This window comes from Rasamsonia byssochlamydoides, assembly GCF_041956645.1.
Source record: "Rasamsonia byssochlamydoides strain NRRL 3658 unplaced genomic scaffold VTN77scaffold_4, whole genome shotgun sequence".
NCBI lineage: Eukaryota > Fungi > Ascomycota > Eurotiomycetes > Eurotiales > Trichocomaceae > Rasamsonia > Rasamsonia byssochlamydoides.
In genome coordinates this window covers 533,478-548,922 of record NW_027192387.1, presented here as the reverse complement: position 1 = coordinate 548,922, position 15,445 = coordinate 533,478, and the positions used below count along the sequence as shown (strand labels likewise).

Below are 15,445 nucleotides of genomic sequence, written 5' to 3'. Positions count from 1 at the left end.
GAACGATCCCTCCGTCCCGTTTTCCCTCCCGGCTGAGGTCTGTCTTTATCTTCGTGGATATTCTGCACTGCGCGACCATGTCCAGCATCTGGCGAAAGCACACCCCTCTCCGCTAAGTTTATGCGCTGCTGCCGCATCTTCGATGCACCAATCCTCCGCAGATGGGCCAGCTCGGTGACCTGTCGCCCGAGGGGAGTATTGCAGTGCGTCTCATCCAAACGACCTCCCATGCTTTATCAGAAGATGAGTGCTGAGTCTGCAATGATTAGGTCGGAGTGATCGTCGGGTTGATCTCGACCAGTCTACAAGCGATCGGGCTGACCCTGCAACGCAAGTCGCATCTCCTCGAGGACGAGAAGGACCCTTATGATCTGCGCAGACCACCCTACAAGCGGAGAAGATGGCAGGTACGGGCTCTCTACATGTGAGACGACGTGGCGAGGTCTGCTAACAGCTGTTCCGCGTAGCTGGGTATGCTTATGTTCGTGGTCTCGAACATTATTGGGAGTACGATCCAGATCACTACGCTACCGCTGCCGGTCCTCTCGACTCTCCAAGCGGTATGGCTATCTTTTCAAAATCCAGATACCGCAATGTTGTGGTGCTAAACAATGCGTAGTCGGGTCTGGTCTTCAACACCGTCTTTGCGACCTTGATTCTGGGCGAGCCTTTTACGAGGTATTCCCTGATAGGCACCGTCCTGGTATGCATTGGCGCGGTTTTGATCGCCACGTTTGGCGCCATTGGGGAGCCGGCGCACACCCTGGATCAACTTCTTGAGCTTCTCCATCGCCGGCCTTTTGTGCTGTGGATGATCAGTACGGTGGTGGTCGTGCTCCTCACCCTTGCCGGGTCACGGCTCCTTAAGATCTTTTCCTCTCCCAGTCTCTCAAGATTCACTCGGATCGTCAAACTGCATGGGCCGCTACTGCCCACGCCTCGTGCGAAGCTCATTCGCGGCATGTTGTTCGGTTTCGTCAGTGGGGTGCTGTCTGCTCATTCGCTGCTGCTGGCCAAGTCAGCGGTTGAGCTGCTCGTCCGGACAGTCATCGACCATGTTAACCAATTCAATCGATGGCAATCCTGGGTCATCCTCATAGGCATGATCGCCCTCGCCCTGACGCAGCTGTACTACATGCATCGAGGCTTGAAACTCTGTAGCACAAGCGTTCTTTATCCTTTTGTGTTTTGCATATACAACATCATCGCCATCCTGGATGGTTTAATTTATTTCCGACAGGCGTCCCAACTTGCCGGCCTCCATGCCGGACTCATTGCACTAGGCACTGTCGTTCTTCTCGGTGGCGTCCTCTGCCTCTCGTGGAGACTGGAAGATATCGACAGCCACACGGGAGTTGCGATAGCTGGTTCCACACAAACTGCTCTGGGACCAGGCATGGGGATTGTGGAAGAACACCCCGAGCCTGCCTCACGAGACGAGGAAATGCAAGCTGGAGAGCGTCAGCCGCTCTTGGCCACAGCCCAACCTGGATGCGGATCCTCTCATCAGCGGGTACCGAGCCTCCAATTGACATCTACCTATCGATACCGCACTCAAACCTTCAGCACACAACAACTTAATAATGAATCGGCTCAGATTTGGGCGGAATTGGATGACTCGGAGAATGAGGTGGCCGTCGGTGACCCAGAATCTCCCTCTGCTCCTCCTCTACACCGCTCATCTTTCGGACTTGCCCGTAGTGGACGGAAGAGAAGAACTCTCTCCTTTGTCTCTGGTGGCCGTGGACGGTGGTTACTCGCTGGCAACGATGTTGCTTCGTCTGGGAAGGTTCGAGATCCATCTGCCAGATCCTCGGTGCCACCCTTTCGGGGCTGGGATGTTCGACGGATCCGATACCTCCAGCGAGGTGGCATATCGAGGCGAACCTCAGCCCCTGTCTCTGTGGGTGGTTCGCGGAATTACGGCACGCAAGGTGGTGAAGGCGACTGCTGTACAGCAATCGGTCATGTTCCCAGATCTCGAGTGCCTACGAGCAGTGACAACCCTAGAAACTCAGGGCTTTTATCAGCTGCTTGGAGAAGAGCTTTAAACTTTTTGCAGCGGTGGACAAAACCCAGATCCCCTGGGTATGATGAAACAGAAACACCATCCCTCGAAACAATCTCTCATGAAGCCACCACGACGACTGAGCCCGGTGCTCATGACAGGGAAAGAGGTGGCCATCACCATCACCTCAGTGGCAATGTATGAGACTATGATGTATATTAAAGCCCACGATCACTTAAGCTCTGTTGGTCACAGTGCCAATTATTCTGTCGTTAAATTCATATTTTCTAGATCCGGAAATAAATACCCGTTCTTAAATTCGAGAGCTCGGGCCTTCTATATCTACATACATACATGCGCCCTGGAGCCCTGGACGGTTTCTTCTCCGCGTTGCTAGTAATAAAATAATAAAAATCATTGCTCGTGACGAGCATCTTCACCTTCATCCCCACTCAGGATTATAACAAGTGCTCGCGGGTTCGAATACCGTATCTGGCACAACCAGAGTGGAGGACTGGGGGTAGTCTAATATTATGTGCGTAGGGGGAGACAGGGGTTAGTGTATGGCATACTTCCAATGGACTTACCTCCCTTCCTGTTCTCTACACCTAGGATGATGGGTTCTCTAAGGTTTTGGAGATTTTTCCTTAGGGGTTGACGCTGTAGGGCTGCATTGGATGGTTAAGGCTATGGGTCAATATATAGAATCATGACTCACCAGTCCTCTTATACAGAGATGGCACAATATACGTTGGACTGTTGAGAGCGTGCATAGTCTATGAGTGCAAAAATGCTCTATAGAATGGAATAATAATAATAATAATAATAATAATAATAATCTTCATCTTTATTTCACAAGGCTAAGTATTACCGTAGGCGTACGAAGAAGCTCACTCATCATTCTCATACACGCAAATCCTTATCAGCCCCAATGGCGTAAATCGGACCACGCTGAGTACTATAGCAGCCATGTTTTCTTTTCTTTCGCCTCTCTCTGATCGCTCCATCTAGCGACATTGACTTGGTAATAGGCTAGGCGACTCAGGTGATAACTTGGAAGGTACGATGGGATACCTGCCGGTCCAACTTTCCTCTTTGCGGTACCTACCTATTTGGAGATCAGGCTGACAGCTGGCAATCATCCATCATCCAATGACCCTGGTAAGGCTCAAACAAGGCTGCTCTCTCAGCCGCGCCCCTAAAATGGAGGGGTGCACCAACATCCCAGATGCAAGGCTGCAGACTCTGCCAGCGAAGAAAGAATTTTCAAATACTTCAAACTGCCTTTCGGACCAAGATGAGCATCATTATCTGCAAGTTTCAGGACATTCCCTCCTCTTGACCTCAATCAGCACACTACCCCACGTAGTCGTTCCAGACAACGATGACGGACCCGCTTTCCTTAGCGAGCAGCGCTGCTGGTATCATTTCGCTTGGGCTGACAGTCTGCCAGGAATCGTCACTTATTGCAGCTCGTGGAAAGACCATGTCAGAGAAACTCGCAGTGTCAAAGAGAAAGCTGACGGACTGCGGCACACGCTCGAGGCGCTACGAGATTTCATCGAAGGAGAAAACCCGCAAAATGACGCGGTCCTCGCGGATGTACTGGATAAGGTTCTCGCGTGTGAAGGAAAGATACATGAGCTCAAGGAGAAGCTGGAGGTATGCACGGAGAACACTCACTCCAGCAGCAGCAGGAACAATCTACAAAGGGTACTCCATGTGCAAGGAAAGAAGGCTCTATATCCATTTCGACGTGATGGTCTGCGAAGCCTGAAAGATGATCTGGACAGTCTCCAGACAAATCTCAATACTGCATTACAGGTGTAAGTTTGATAGCTCTCAAAGTACTATATATACGTTCTAATTTGTTCGGTAGAGATACTGATTCTGATTCAGTGCTTTTTTTAAAATACCAACAGAATCAAACACGAATCATCATCTCCTTGTCAAAAACTGTGTCCACAGAGACGAGTGAAGCGCGACGGGAGATATCCGGTATTGGCTCGAGCATGACTCTGGTGCAGAAGGCGTTGCCTGAAATCCAAAGCAATACTTCAGAACTTGCCCTGAAGATGGATGAACATGAGCAGAAGATTAACGAAATGGTGAGATATTTGTCACGAGGATTCGCTTATTTTTGTTGTTCTGACAGACTCCAGATCTTGACCATGAAAAGCATACAACAGAACGTTATCCGCGACCCAATGCTTCATCAGTCACTCTGCAATCAGCAGCAGCAGCTACAGAACGAGATGCAATGCGAAATCCGTTCCACAAAGCGAGGAACTCAAGCCATTTCAAGATTATATAGACGAGAAGCCAGCCGTGCCCTTGAATGTACTTGTTCCCGACGTAGTTTGGTCCACCAACATTCCCACGCCTCAGTTCGCCAAAAGCCGTTTTACGGGCTGCGGGCAAGTGCTCATGACCGATCATGTCCTCTATATGCATTCTTGCAAAGAGCAGAACATTTGGAGGCTGGATTCACCTTGATCAATAGTTATCTAGGTTTCTCGCTACAAGTCGTCTTGTCCCTTACGAGAGGAGCCGGCGGCTGCTCGATTAGCCCTCGGCTGAATTTTCGATCTATTGTTCCTTTCGATTCGCCTGCATTTTCTTGCATCAAAAAGATTCACTCCATGTTGTGTGATCACGACAGACATCAGCAAGATATTTTGGATTCTTTGAAGTCCGCTCCTCAACGTTTGCTGGAGTTGTTTAGTGATGGAAAAGCAGCTCCGAGTGATCTAAATCCATATGGAGAAACACTTTTACATGTAAGGATCAAGTTTTATTTTAAATACACAGGTTCTAATATTTTTTAGGTTGCCTGCGAGTTAATTCCCTTGTATAGAGCAGAGCTCCTGTCATCGCATTTTCTGGAAGTCATTGCTTCATTGTGCAATTTGTTGATAACTGTTGGCGTTGCACCCAATGCAGAAAATAACTTGGGTTTTACTGCCCTTGATACCTGGATATTCTTGTCCTCACGGGCTCATTTACCTGCGGATGAATTCGTTTCTTTCGGTCTGAGTATGGTTACGAATGGCGGATACTTGTCATCCAAAAGGCACAATATCTCTGGTGTTGATTTCCTCCGTTCCAAGCAGCTGATTAAGGCGATTATGGAGCGAAGTGATGAAGGTAACAATCACAATATATCCCAGGGAGTCTAATAATATACTGATCATCTTAGACTTTGTCTTGTCTGATATCGCAGGAGCTCTTTACACTCAGTCAGAGGAAGATCTCAGGGACGCTGTTTCTCGAGATGGTGACGCAATTAATTCCCTTATTGGCCAGTTCACGGTACTTGGACTATCTGCAGATTGGCCTCGAGGCATAGAAATTTTGCTAGAGGCAGGGGCAGATATTGACCAGAAAGATGACTTGGGATATCCACCACTTGACATGGCAATCGTTGCAGAATGCTTACCGTCAGTTCAGCTGTTACTGGCAGCTGGATGCAGTATCGATGGCTATCACTCTGTTACCTTCTTTCATTTTAACAATCTTGGGGCTGAGCATGATATCACAATGACCTTCATCGAAGCTCTCGCCTCGAGAAGGCGCCAGCTTCAGTCAATAGCGGAGCAGAGTTTACCTGAGCAGGTACTTGCACAACTGGGGCTGCAAAAAGGCCTTCCCGACCAGGAGGCACCAGCCCTGTATGCCGCATTGATAGATCACAACATTCCAGTTGCATCAGCATTTAAAGTCACCGCAAAAGACAGCTCTCTCTATCACCTAGGCGGCATGACCTGGAAGCTGGCGGATCAACTATATTTGGCAGGGTTCCATAACATCGACGATGCCAATGATGAGGGCGAGACACCGCTGATGTGTGTTGGGAGACTTGCGTACAAGGGACTATCCGATGATTTGGAATATGCGCAGTGGTTAATCAGCAGAGGCGCCGACAGCTATCGAAGGGTTCCTTATTCTAGCGCTTCTGCACTACATCAGCTCTGTATGATCACGGGAAGGCATATCATCTTTGCCAGTGACGTGCTCACAACGCATTTCAATTTAAGGTCCTGTTTTGACAGCGTACTATATGATGAAGGCTTCCGTGACTTTCTGGCAGGGATTTTGGTCGATAGGCACACGGACGAATGTCTGTGTTCTTGCTCACTCCGGGGATGCCGGACATGGACAAAGCTTTTACGCTCCATGTTTACAATGATTGAAAACTGGGCACTCGGCCGTCTAGCAAACTGGGTGGAAGTGATTACTTTCCTTCTGGGCCATCTCCTGCCGAAGCTTGCTCAGGATCCTGAAATTGTTCAGGAAAGTATCCGCTTTATGACTTTCTCTGGGATGAAGCTCAGGCATACATGTTGCTGTTTCCTTTGTGGCTGATACGAAATGCATTATCGCAGCGGTTTCCTAAAAGACATGGACAGGGAAGAAGTCGAAGAAATTCGAGATGAAGAGCGCGAGCTGCTTGAGCAGCTCGAAGAACTGGTGGCTGAGTTTGAGGAGTAGTATGAAGAGCTCGGACAGCCTTTGGTTGCATTTTTCAAAGGATACTGGAAGACCCGGATGGAGGAGGTTCTCGATCAGAAAGATGACCCTGATGAAGTTGAGAGACGGCGAGTTCGAGAGCTGGGGGTGGTTCTTGCCGAGTAACTATACATGCTTTCTGTCTATTTATTACCATATATCACAATTCATAGTCACAACCATAACCATAACCATACAACTACCCAGCCGCTGAGTGGTCCCTGACTAGGTTCTCAGTGAGGCTTTTCTTCATCGTTATGTCCTCGCAGCATCCAACTCATAGATGGATCGTCGTGAAGATCCCCCTATCTCGATCGGAGAAGGATAGGGGCCTCTGTCTCCAACAATCCTGAAACCGGAGGAAGATCTATCAGAATAATACATCTTTTTACCCTGGCCAAAGAGGTCTTCTTGCACGTTAACGTTCCTTCTCATGGCCGACTTTCGGTTTTGGAGGATAGTGGTACGCCGTCGCAGGAAGAAAAAGCCCAGGCCGAGCGCAAGCAGGGTTACAGCGATTGAACCTGTGACTGCGATACCCACCGTTGCGCCTCTTGATAGCCCACTTGACGACTGCTCATAAGAGCGGGAGTTTTCGTCAATGCTATAGCGATAGAAGTAGTTGAGACGAGCAGACTTGATAGTGTTGAAGAAATTGTGGTATCACGGGACGCTGAGGATACGCCTGTTGTTGATGATGACGAGAAAGAAGACGATGATGCTGCAGTCTTGATGAGATCGCCGTACTGGATGTTGCATCGCACGAAAGTGCTGCTGGCCGCGTAGCCTATCGCACAGCTCGTCAACTTGGGACAGCAGGCCTTGGTCGTGCCTTTGGCGAGGTCGGTACATAGCACGGCATCGTCTTCATCACATGCTGAAGCCTGATCCACGTAGCAATTGTCCGTGGTATTCCTATGGGGAGCGAGCAGGTTCGGCGCAGTGTTCGTGGAAGATAGTCTGCTTTTTTTTCTATTCTTACTTTAGACACAGCCAGCCTTTGCCTAGCTACTGCTGACATGAGGAGTAGAATTGATCGTTTCTAACACCTGATCATGCAATCAGATAATAATCAGCATCAATCTCATCACTGCTGTCCCTAACTTGGGACTTTACAGCATAAAGTCTGACTGAGAACGCAAGTCGCATCGCTGGCGTTCGCCCCAAGGACATTCGAGCAAGCGTCTCTCTTGGAAAAGACAAAAATATCGCTTTTGAGACCGAATCCAGCTGCGATATTAAATAGTTCTGGGGTAGGCGTCTCGCCGTATGATACAGAGATAGAAGTTGCTGTGGACGTCGCCTGCTGTAGTAATTCTCGAGACCATAAGAAAGGGAATGTAGATATCAAAAAGCTGTACAGAGAGTGAGACATTTTAAAATCAATAATTAGACACGAACAATGTGTCTATGTTCATGTATGCCATTAAAGAGGCATACATGTAGATATATATCGGAAGTTGGTACAGTCATGAGTCAAGAAATTGACTACATATAGAGTCAGAACCTGCACAGGGATAAAATAGGAAATATCATTCTATTTTCGAGAGCCCCCTGACGACTTAGGTAATTCACTGCTTGCCCAAGCCCGCATCGAAGCGCCCATGTTGCACAGTACCAACGAACAAGCTTCATGTGAGGATGCTGATTGGCGGGAGGCGTGGTTGTTAAGCGCCGGCCTTGCATTGACAGCTGAACGCAACCGGCTTCGTAAGCGCCGGAAGAACAATAGCAGCAGGCTGGGCTGGCTGACTCGAAAGAGAATATACAGTTGAGTCAGGAATCCTTTGTTGAAACTTGCCCTCATGTCTCGACATCTTTTTCTCTCCAGCCTACATATGCTCCTCCAGCATGGTCCCCCGCCGTCGTCCTAGCAGCAGAGACGGTACCGTCTGCCTCTTCACAGGTGCATGTATCTTGTTACTCATTCTCTTCTACTATACTCATCGTGAGGATCTCATCTTTGAGCCAGAACAAGGCAAGAAAAGCCCGTCTGGACAAGATGTCTCGATCTCGACTGCGCAACCGTCTCCGCTCGAGGTGGCTGCTGCTGCTGCTCCCGACGCGATCGAGCTCGTGGCTGTTTGAATATCTTCCCGACATGCATAAACAATGAAATACTTCTCAGCCGTTTCAAAGCTGAGATATCCAGGTACATAATCGACAACTACGATAACCTCCCGTCCAACATTCTCTTCCCCCACGCACAGCGCTTCCAATGGCACAACGACGACCCGGATTACGACGGGCTCCCGCTCCTGCGCAACTTCCAAATCCCGTACCTGCAGCGACAGGGCTACGTGAACTTGCGCTGTGTCTGGGCCCTAGGCTGTCCGACTGAGATCCGGCCGTACACAGACGAGGCAGTGCAGGACGATGACGGTGCTGAGAATGAGAACGACGACAAAACGCCCACCACCGCCAAAAAGGTCTACAAACACGCCTTCGAAGAGCTGCTGCCAGATCTCAAAGTCCCAGAGGCAGTTGGTGTGAGCTGCTGCGCGCAGTTCGCCGTCACGAGGGACAGGATCCGCCAGCGGCCGCGGGAGGAGTATATCCGGTTTCGAGAGTGGCTGTTGAACACGTCGCTGAACGACGCGTTGAGTGGGCGGGTTTTTGAAACTCGTGGCATAGTGAGTCTGCACCTACCCAACTACCTATTCTACATCAGTGTACAGGGTAAAAAAAAAAAGAAGGGGGAAAGTATGAAAAGGCTAAGAATTTCGACTGCGCAGTCATCTTCGGCCAAGAAGCATCCACTGCCCTCGCGCAGGCGACTGCTACTGCAATGTCTACGGCCTGTGCAATCTCACCTGCGACGGTGAGTCCTCGTGTGAGGGGGGGTATATCCTACCGCCGCACGCGACGTTGCCGAAGGGCTCGCCCCTGGTAGGCTTGGAGGGAGAGACGAGGAATTTTTCGGGGCCGTTGTAGAAGCACACACAAGGGGGAAAAAGGTATAGATTGTCTATTAATCTTGAAAAAAAAAAATCTCTGTGTATATTTTGCCTTTTTTAGCCTTTTGCCTAGTATTACCAGGTAGAATTTAGGCTACATTCTCACAACCCTCACAGGGACGAGATTAGGTAGTTATGGGAGGGAGGTGTACGAAGGTATCTTCTTGTTTCGCATAAAGTTCGTGACCTTATGAAGGGAATGATCACAACGGTTAAGCTCATGATGGTGAAGCCTACGCATACATAGGAGGATGGTCAGGGGGTGGGACAAGAGGAAATAAAATAAGGGTGGAATGGATCTATCCTTTATTTATAACCCTTATTGTTATGCCAAAATCTAGAAGGTAATATCCCTCGGTCAAAACACGAGAAGGAGGAGCAATAAAAAAAAAGGGTAGGAGTATCGGCAGTACTACTCTTAAGGGATAATTAATTCCTTTTCTAAAGGGGGGAAAGAGAAAGGGCTGGGAAATTTCTTATGCTAAGGGCGCTATATAGTTGGTATAGTTGGTGGGATAAGAAGCGCGCTGTACAGTACTTATACCCAGGCTATAGAGAGGCTCCCATATCTCCCCTTGTTAAAATAATCAAAAAAAAAAACAACTATTGCCGATTAGAATTTTAGGCCATATAAGCAGTATTTTTATTCTTCCATGTAGTAATCATCTGGTATAAGTATTATTGATTTTTTATTGATTTATTTATTTATTTATTTTCTCCAGAATCGATTCCCCTGTCTTACAGTCTATAGCTAGAGGTAGGTTAGTTATTTAGTTTACTGTAGCAAAGTATATAAAACACCAACTGACTGAGGTAATTAGGCCCTCTGATAGGAGCCTACCTATTACCTAGGTAGATAGTATTTAATATCCAAATCAAAGCTGGAGATTGGTCGTTAACGATCCAAACACGACTAAACTACATACGACACCGGTCCCGTCTATGCTATTATTCAAGCCCCAGTTCCGGAAGCATGATATATTAACCAAAAGTCGGGACTATACCATAGGGAGTATATACGGATTACAAATTTACAAGGCCTTGTTTAAGCTTATTCAGGCTCGTGGGGATTGACAAAGACAAAAAAAATTTCAACCTAACCTTTTCCTGGTAGGCTGTTACTGACATATACACGAAACTAATTCCCGACTGACTTGTAAGAGCAGAGTCCATTCTTCCCTACCATACTACCCTGTTGAAATTTCCCATATCCATGGCATCCGATCCCTCCATCCATCTCCGGCTGTAGTCATCCATGTAACTCATCATATTTTTGCTGCTTTCTCCGTTGGATTTTCCTGCACCGGTGACATCACTTGCGATCAACATTTTCGATCGAAACCGAAAACGCCGAGCGAAGTGAGCCACCTGGAGCAGAAGCCTCCATCAATTAACCATATAGAACACGAGATGAGGAATGAAGAGATACAAAGGATGATGGAACATAAGATGACCGGTAAAGCACAGTAATAAAAAGGTAAAAGAAAAGGAAAGCAACAAAATAAGAAGACAAGCAGGGCAAAGGAAGAGAAATCAAGCCTGCAGGGATTAATCGGACAGAAACAAGACCTATGAGTCCACAGAGACGAAGATAAAATCGCAACCATTCCGCACACAGACATAACTGGTAAAAACCACATGCACCAGGAACACCCACACCTCCGCCGTGTCTAGGAGTTGATGAAACAGAAAAAGTCGAGATCACAGAGTGCTCACTCCTCCAGCTGTCTCTCTCTTAAGACATATTATTTTTTTTTGTATTTTTTTCCTTTTTTTTCTTCGTATTCTCGATCTTTTTTTTTCCCCCCTGACTTTCCTCTTCTGTCCAGGTGAGTGTTGCTCTTTTGATTTTCTCTTTTTCATGTTCTCTTTTTCTTGTGTCCTCCAGTTAACGGCAACGGCAACGGCAAAGTGTTCAAAGAAACAACACGAGCTCCAGATCAAGAAATGACAGGCCTGGGTCCAGGAACCGAATCGAGCGATTCAAAGACCAGAGTAAGGCAGGCCCATCTTTCCTTGCAAAGGTCTGGATCGGAGCTCCAGTGACCAGGGAGTGTACAGCACAAGACTCGGTAGATCGATCAGGACGGGGTCGTTGGGTATCAATCACAAGAAGAGGAGGAGCATGGAGATGAGAGAAGGCGAGAGTAGAGGATAACGTGGTAGTCACATAAAGAAAAAGAAACCGAGGTCAGAGCCATCTCGACATCTCAGGCATCACGCAACCATCTACCAACAAGGGTAGACTATATAGAAAGTTCTTTATGCGGTCGGTTGATGCTGTGGTGGCATCCTGCCTCCGACAGGCATTCCTGGGTACTGTCCACCGGCCTGCTGCTGCTGTTGCAGATTCTGGTAGTAGGCCATCTGTTGTTGCTGCTCGTTGGTCATATAGCCGGGGTGCATGCCCCCTGGGCGGGGGATGTTCGCCTGCGGAGGGTTCACATTGTTGTGGTTTACGTCCTCGGGGGACTCTGCGGGCACATCCGTCGTATCAACCCCGTTCTCGTTGGTCGTGGGCTCCGGGGCATTGAGGCATGCCTGTCCCAGGTCAGGTCAGGTCCGTTCCAGGTAGAAAATGCAATTTCTTTCCTTTCTTGAAGACGCGACATACCTGGATGAGATTCTTTCCCTCAGGTTTGGTAACCAGCGGCTGCAGCTTGGGGGTGGTGAACGTGTAGACTAGGCCGGTTTCCGACACGACCAACAACAGCACCTGGGTGCCGGTCAACACGGACAGTTCGTATGCCTGGCATCATTGAAAATAGAGTCAGTGATTAGCTCTTCATCAATGTATGCACGAATGGAAAAAGGAAATTCAAAGGTGGTGCGGACTGGGGACAATTCGCGTCGCAGGGAGTGAAAGAAGAGACGACGCGACGATACCTTCTTCATGATACCGGCCTTCCGCTTCGAGAAGGTAATGTGGCGACGCGATTTATCCTGGATAAACTTGATCTCGATCTTCCTGCGCTCGCGCCCAGGCTTTTCATCATCGTCATCGTCGTCGTCGCCCGCGCTCATGCGAGGGCGTTTGGTGCCGCGGTTGTCGGCGGCGGCGCCGTTGCCGGCCTGCTGCAGCTCCTCCTGGGTGGGCGAGGGATTCTCCTCGGGGGCGACGGCGGACATGTCAGCCATGATGAAGCGACCGTCAGTAAATCAAGAATAAGACAACAGAGAAAGAAAGGTGAATGGAGAGCTTTTTGGAGATTGAAGATGTTGTGCCCAAAGAGGAATGATGCTTGGGGGGATGGTAGGAAGGCCGAATCGAGTAACGCGTTTGGAGAGTCGCAGGTTTTTTGGGTAAGGTCGCGAAGGAGGAAAAGAGGATCTTTGGGGGGGAGAAAAAACGGGCAGGTGCCAGGTGGTCGCCAGAGGCCACGGAGGCGGGCGGCGAGACAAGAGCGAGCGAGGACAACGCCACGGCTGGGGAAGGGCAAGCGGAAGCCGCGAGGCTGGCCGAGTGAACGGGGAACGCCTGCGTGGAGTCGGGCTGCCCAATGAGCGCGCATCTGGTCAGCCCTCTGGGGTGGAGAACCGAGCGCTGATTGGCCGGCTCTCTTGGGTTAGCGTGGTTCCGGTACGACTCGAGGCGAGAAAGGACGAACAAGACGCGGGTCGAGACCCAAAATGGCTGCATTACGCTGCACACGGCAGGCGGTCGGTCACAAACAGACCCACTCAGTATTGGTTCGGTCACATTACCGGTGGGACCGGCAGTTGTTTGTCATTATTGGACAGCTACTCTCATCACTGGTTATGGTATCAGACCACAGTGTCACCTCCAGTCCTTTCTGAACGGGTATGAGAGAACCCTCTTGTCTGTCTGTCTAGCGAGAACAAGGAGGATCTGCTGCCTTCTACCACTGATGGGAACCGTCCCTAGTAATGAATAAAAGTACCAGGTACCTGGTACCTAAGGTACCAAACCCTGTATTCCATACAAACGGACTTCCCCACGATCGACCATCGCGATCAATAGCAATCCCTCGAAACACGGACAAATTCGCTAATATCAATCTGACTCCGTCGGGCAACTCGGAAACCTGCAGGGAGCAACAAGGAACATTCAGCAGTGTCAAAGACAGGAAAATAGTGATAGGTACGGAATACGGAGTACTGTCGATGATCCAGACTCACAGACCATCCGCCAAACCACCGCGATGCACATCTGGACGCCGCGACGTCTGTTGACTCGCTGAAATACAAGGGAGGGCAGCGCTGGTTGGAACCAGTGCAGTACTAAGAAGGTAAGGTTCCTGTATAATACTCCATCCCGCATGGGCACTGGGCGAAGGACAAAGGCCAGATCCACCCCTTTCCCCGGCGCTGGAGCATCAATATTGCGGGACCGTAGCCTACCTAAGGCTTATTCAAGGCCACAAACTTCACTAAACATCAAGTTGAGGCTTGTTGAGCAACCTGGGCAGGTTTGGTCTGGTGTCTCAAAGATCTGACAACTTCGGACGCACCTAGGCCATGCCCCGGTGGTCGACCAGCGCTAACTTTAGTCTAATGACTCTAATCCTGCCCTGAGCACTAACTTATCGCGAGTCCTCCTGCCAATGCCATAATACGAAACAGAGCGTGTACGGAGCAGAACGTCTTGTACGGAGTACAGAATACTCCGTAGGAATAGCTCTTTTTAATTCTTTTTATCCCCGTCTCTGCTGGGGACGCGTACCGAGTTCCCTTTGTTCTGCGCCGGCAACGATCCCGATTCCCGAATGCTCCTTGCGTGTGTACTGTTACTCATCGCGGACTGTGGAGACCGCCAAGACGATGAAGGCTGTTGGGTTCCGGTCCTACAAATAAAACATCAACAAAGTCAACGTCCGTATTCTTAGCGTAGCAAGTAGTACGGAGTATGATACTCTGTACTCCGTAGTTACTGAAGATAAGTTGTAAGCAGCGAAAGGTACCACACCATATGTTCGATATCATTCTCTGAGAATAATGGCGCAGACAAAACACAACCCGTGTTTCGGGTCCTCCCAAGTTCCAGCCGTACTGCAGATGGACAATGAGACAGGAGGCAGTTTATCTAAGCTCATGGAGAGTGATAGCCTATAACTTAGCCTTGTGCCCTGTAGCTACTATCACAAGTTTCTCTCTCTCGTCACTTCCCACATAATAATGAGGAATAATTATTAACTGTGAGGAGGAAGCACGGGCATCATCCGCCAAGCGACTGTCTTGTCGACTCCATCCTCAAGCCTCGATCGTAGCAATCACGAACCCTACATTCCAAAGAAGATAAGACGATCCACTTGCACGATCACCCCCTTTAACTGATCGGGAAGATACCCAGAGCTTAAATTTACCGCCTGTCGACGAGACGCTCGTTGAAAACCAGCCGACCTGGGCCCCATTACTATTGGCTCCCTTGTCGCATTACCCGCGTGCTGTCGGGGAGGGAAATCTGTCAACATACTCCGTATACCGGAGCTTCTAAGGGTGTGAACAAGAATTCATAAGGAACCATAGAGCTATCAGCCTCAATTAAAGGATTACACTGGAAAAGAAATGCTACTCGTCCCTCTCCCTCCTCTACTCGGAACAGCTGCAGTATGACATAGACACTGTCCCGTACTCATAGTGAGGACGCGTGTCTTCAATACAGTTATGCTGTACGGATTATACTGTAGAGTGTAGAAATGTCCCTGTATCAAGTAATACTCCGTACCTCGATACTGACCTGGGTGCTCTAAGGCATCGTTGTGACAATCTGATTGGAATCCGAATTGAGTCCGGGAATCCTTGGCGTTGTCTCTATGGGGAAAAAGCTACTCTGTATGTACAGATGCGCGCTTATCCCCCACCTTCCGCGCCAGGCAGCAATCATCACTCCTCCTCAACAAGACGAGTCAACGACTTCACCTTTGCAACCTGGATTGGTAGTCGTGTCTCCTGACGGTGTTACGGTATTGTTATCCCTCTCATACGCATTTGACGATGTGTTGACTGACCC

The 15,445-nt window shown here is 49.1% G+C and overlaps 5 protein-coding genes across 5 annotated transcripts; 2 read left to right on the top strand and 3 right to left on the bottom strand.

The window, feature by feature from the left end:
• Positions 1-161: 161 nt before the first annotated feature.
• Positions 162-2,212, top strand: VTN77DRAFT_5540 (uncharacterized protein; the record flags this gene model as incomplete). The annotated part of the gene is made up of 4 exons (XM_069421721.1): positions 162-203; positions 270-407; positions 468-560; positions 620-2,212. The coding sequence occupies 4 exons, from the start codon at positions 162-164 to the stop codon at positions 2,210-2,212; spliced, it is 1,866 nt and encodes a 621-aa protein (XP_069281695.1).
• A 999-nt stretch (positions 2,213-3,211) lies between these two features.
• VTN77DRAFT_5539 (uncharacterized protein) lies at positions 3,212-6,373 on the top strand (the record flags this gene model as incomplete). The annotated part of the gene is made up of 5 exons (XM_069421719.1): positions 3,212-3,834; positions 3,888-4,116; positions 4,171-4,788; positions 4,837-5,155; positions 5,208-6,373. 5 exons carry the CDS (start codon positions 3,212-3,214, stop codon positions 6,371-6,373), a joined length of 2,955 nt encoding a protein of 984 aa, XP_069281694.1.
• A 653-nt stretch (positions 6,374-7,026) lies between these two features.
• Positions 7,027-7,538, bottom strand: VTN77DRAFT_5538 (uncharacterized protein; the record flags this gene model as incomplete). The annotated part of the gene is made up of 2 exons (XM_069421718.1): positions 7,027-7,401; positions 7,500-7,538. 2 exons carry the CDS (start codon positions 7,536-7,538, stop codon positions 7,027-7,029), a joined length of 414 nt encoding a protein of 137 aa, XP_069281693.1.
• Positions 7,539-11,736: 4,198 nt separating this feature from the next.
• VTN77DRAFT_5537 (uncharacterized protein) lies at positions 11,737-12,612 on the bottom strand (the record flags this gene model as incomplete). The annotated part of the gene is made up of 3 exons (XM_069421717.1): positions 11,737-12,015; positions 12,089-12,223; positions 12,361-12,612. 3 exons carry the CDS (start codon positions 12,610-12,612, stop codon positions 11,737-11,739), a joined length of 666 nt encoding a protein of 221 aa, XP_069281692.1.
• A 13-nt stretch (positions 12,613-12,625) lies between these two features.
• VTN77DRAFT_5536 (uncharacterized protein) lies at positions 12,626-13,114 on the bottom strand (the record flags this gene model as incomplete). The annotated part of the gene is made up of 1 exon (XM_069421716.1): positions 12,626-13,114. The coding sequence occupies one exon, from the start codon at positions 13,112-13,114 to the stop codon at positions 12,626-12,628; it is 489 nt and encodes a 162-aa protein (XP_069281691.1).
• Between the last annotated feature and the right edge of the window lie 2,331 nt (positions 13,115-15,445).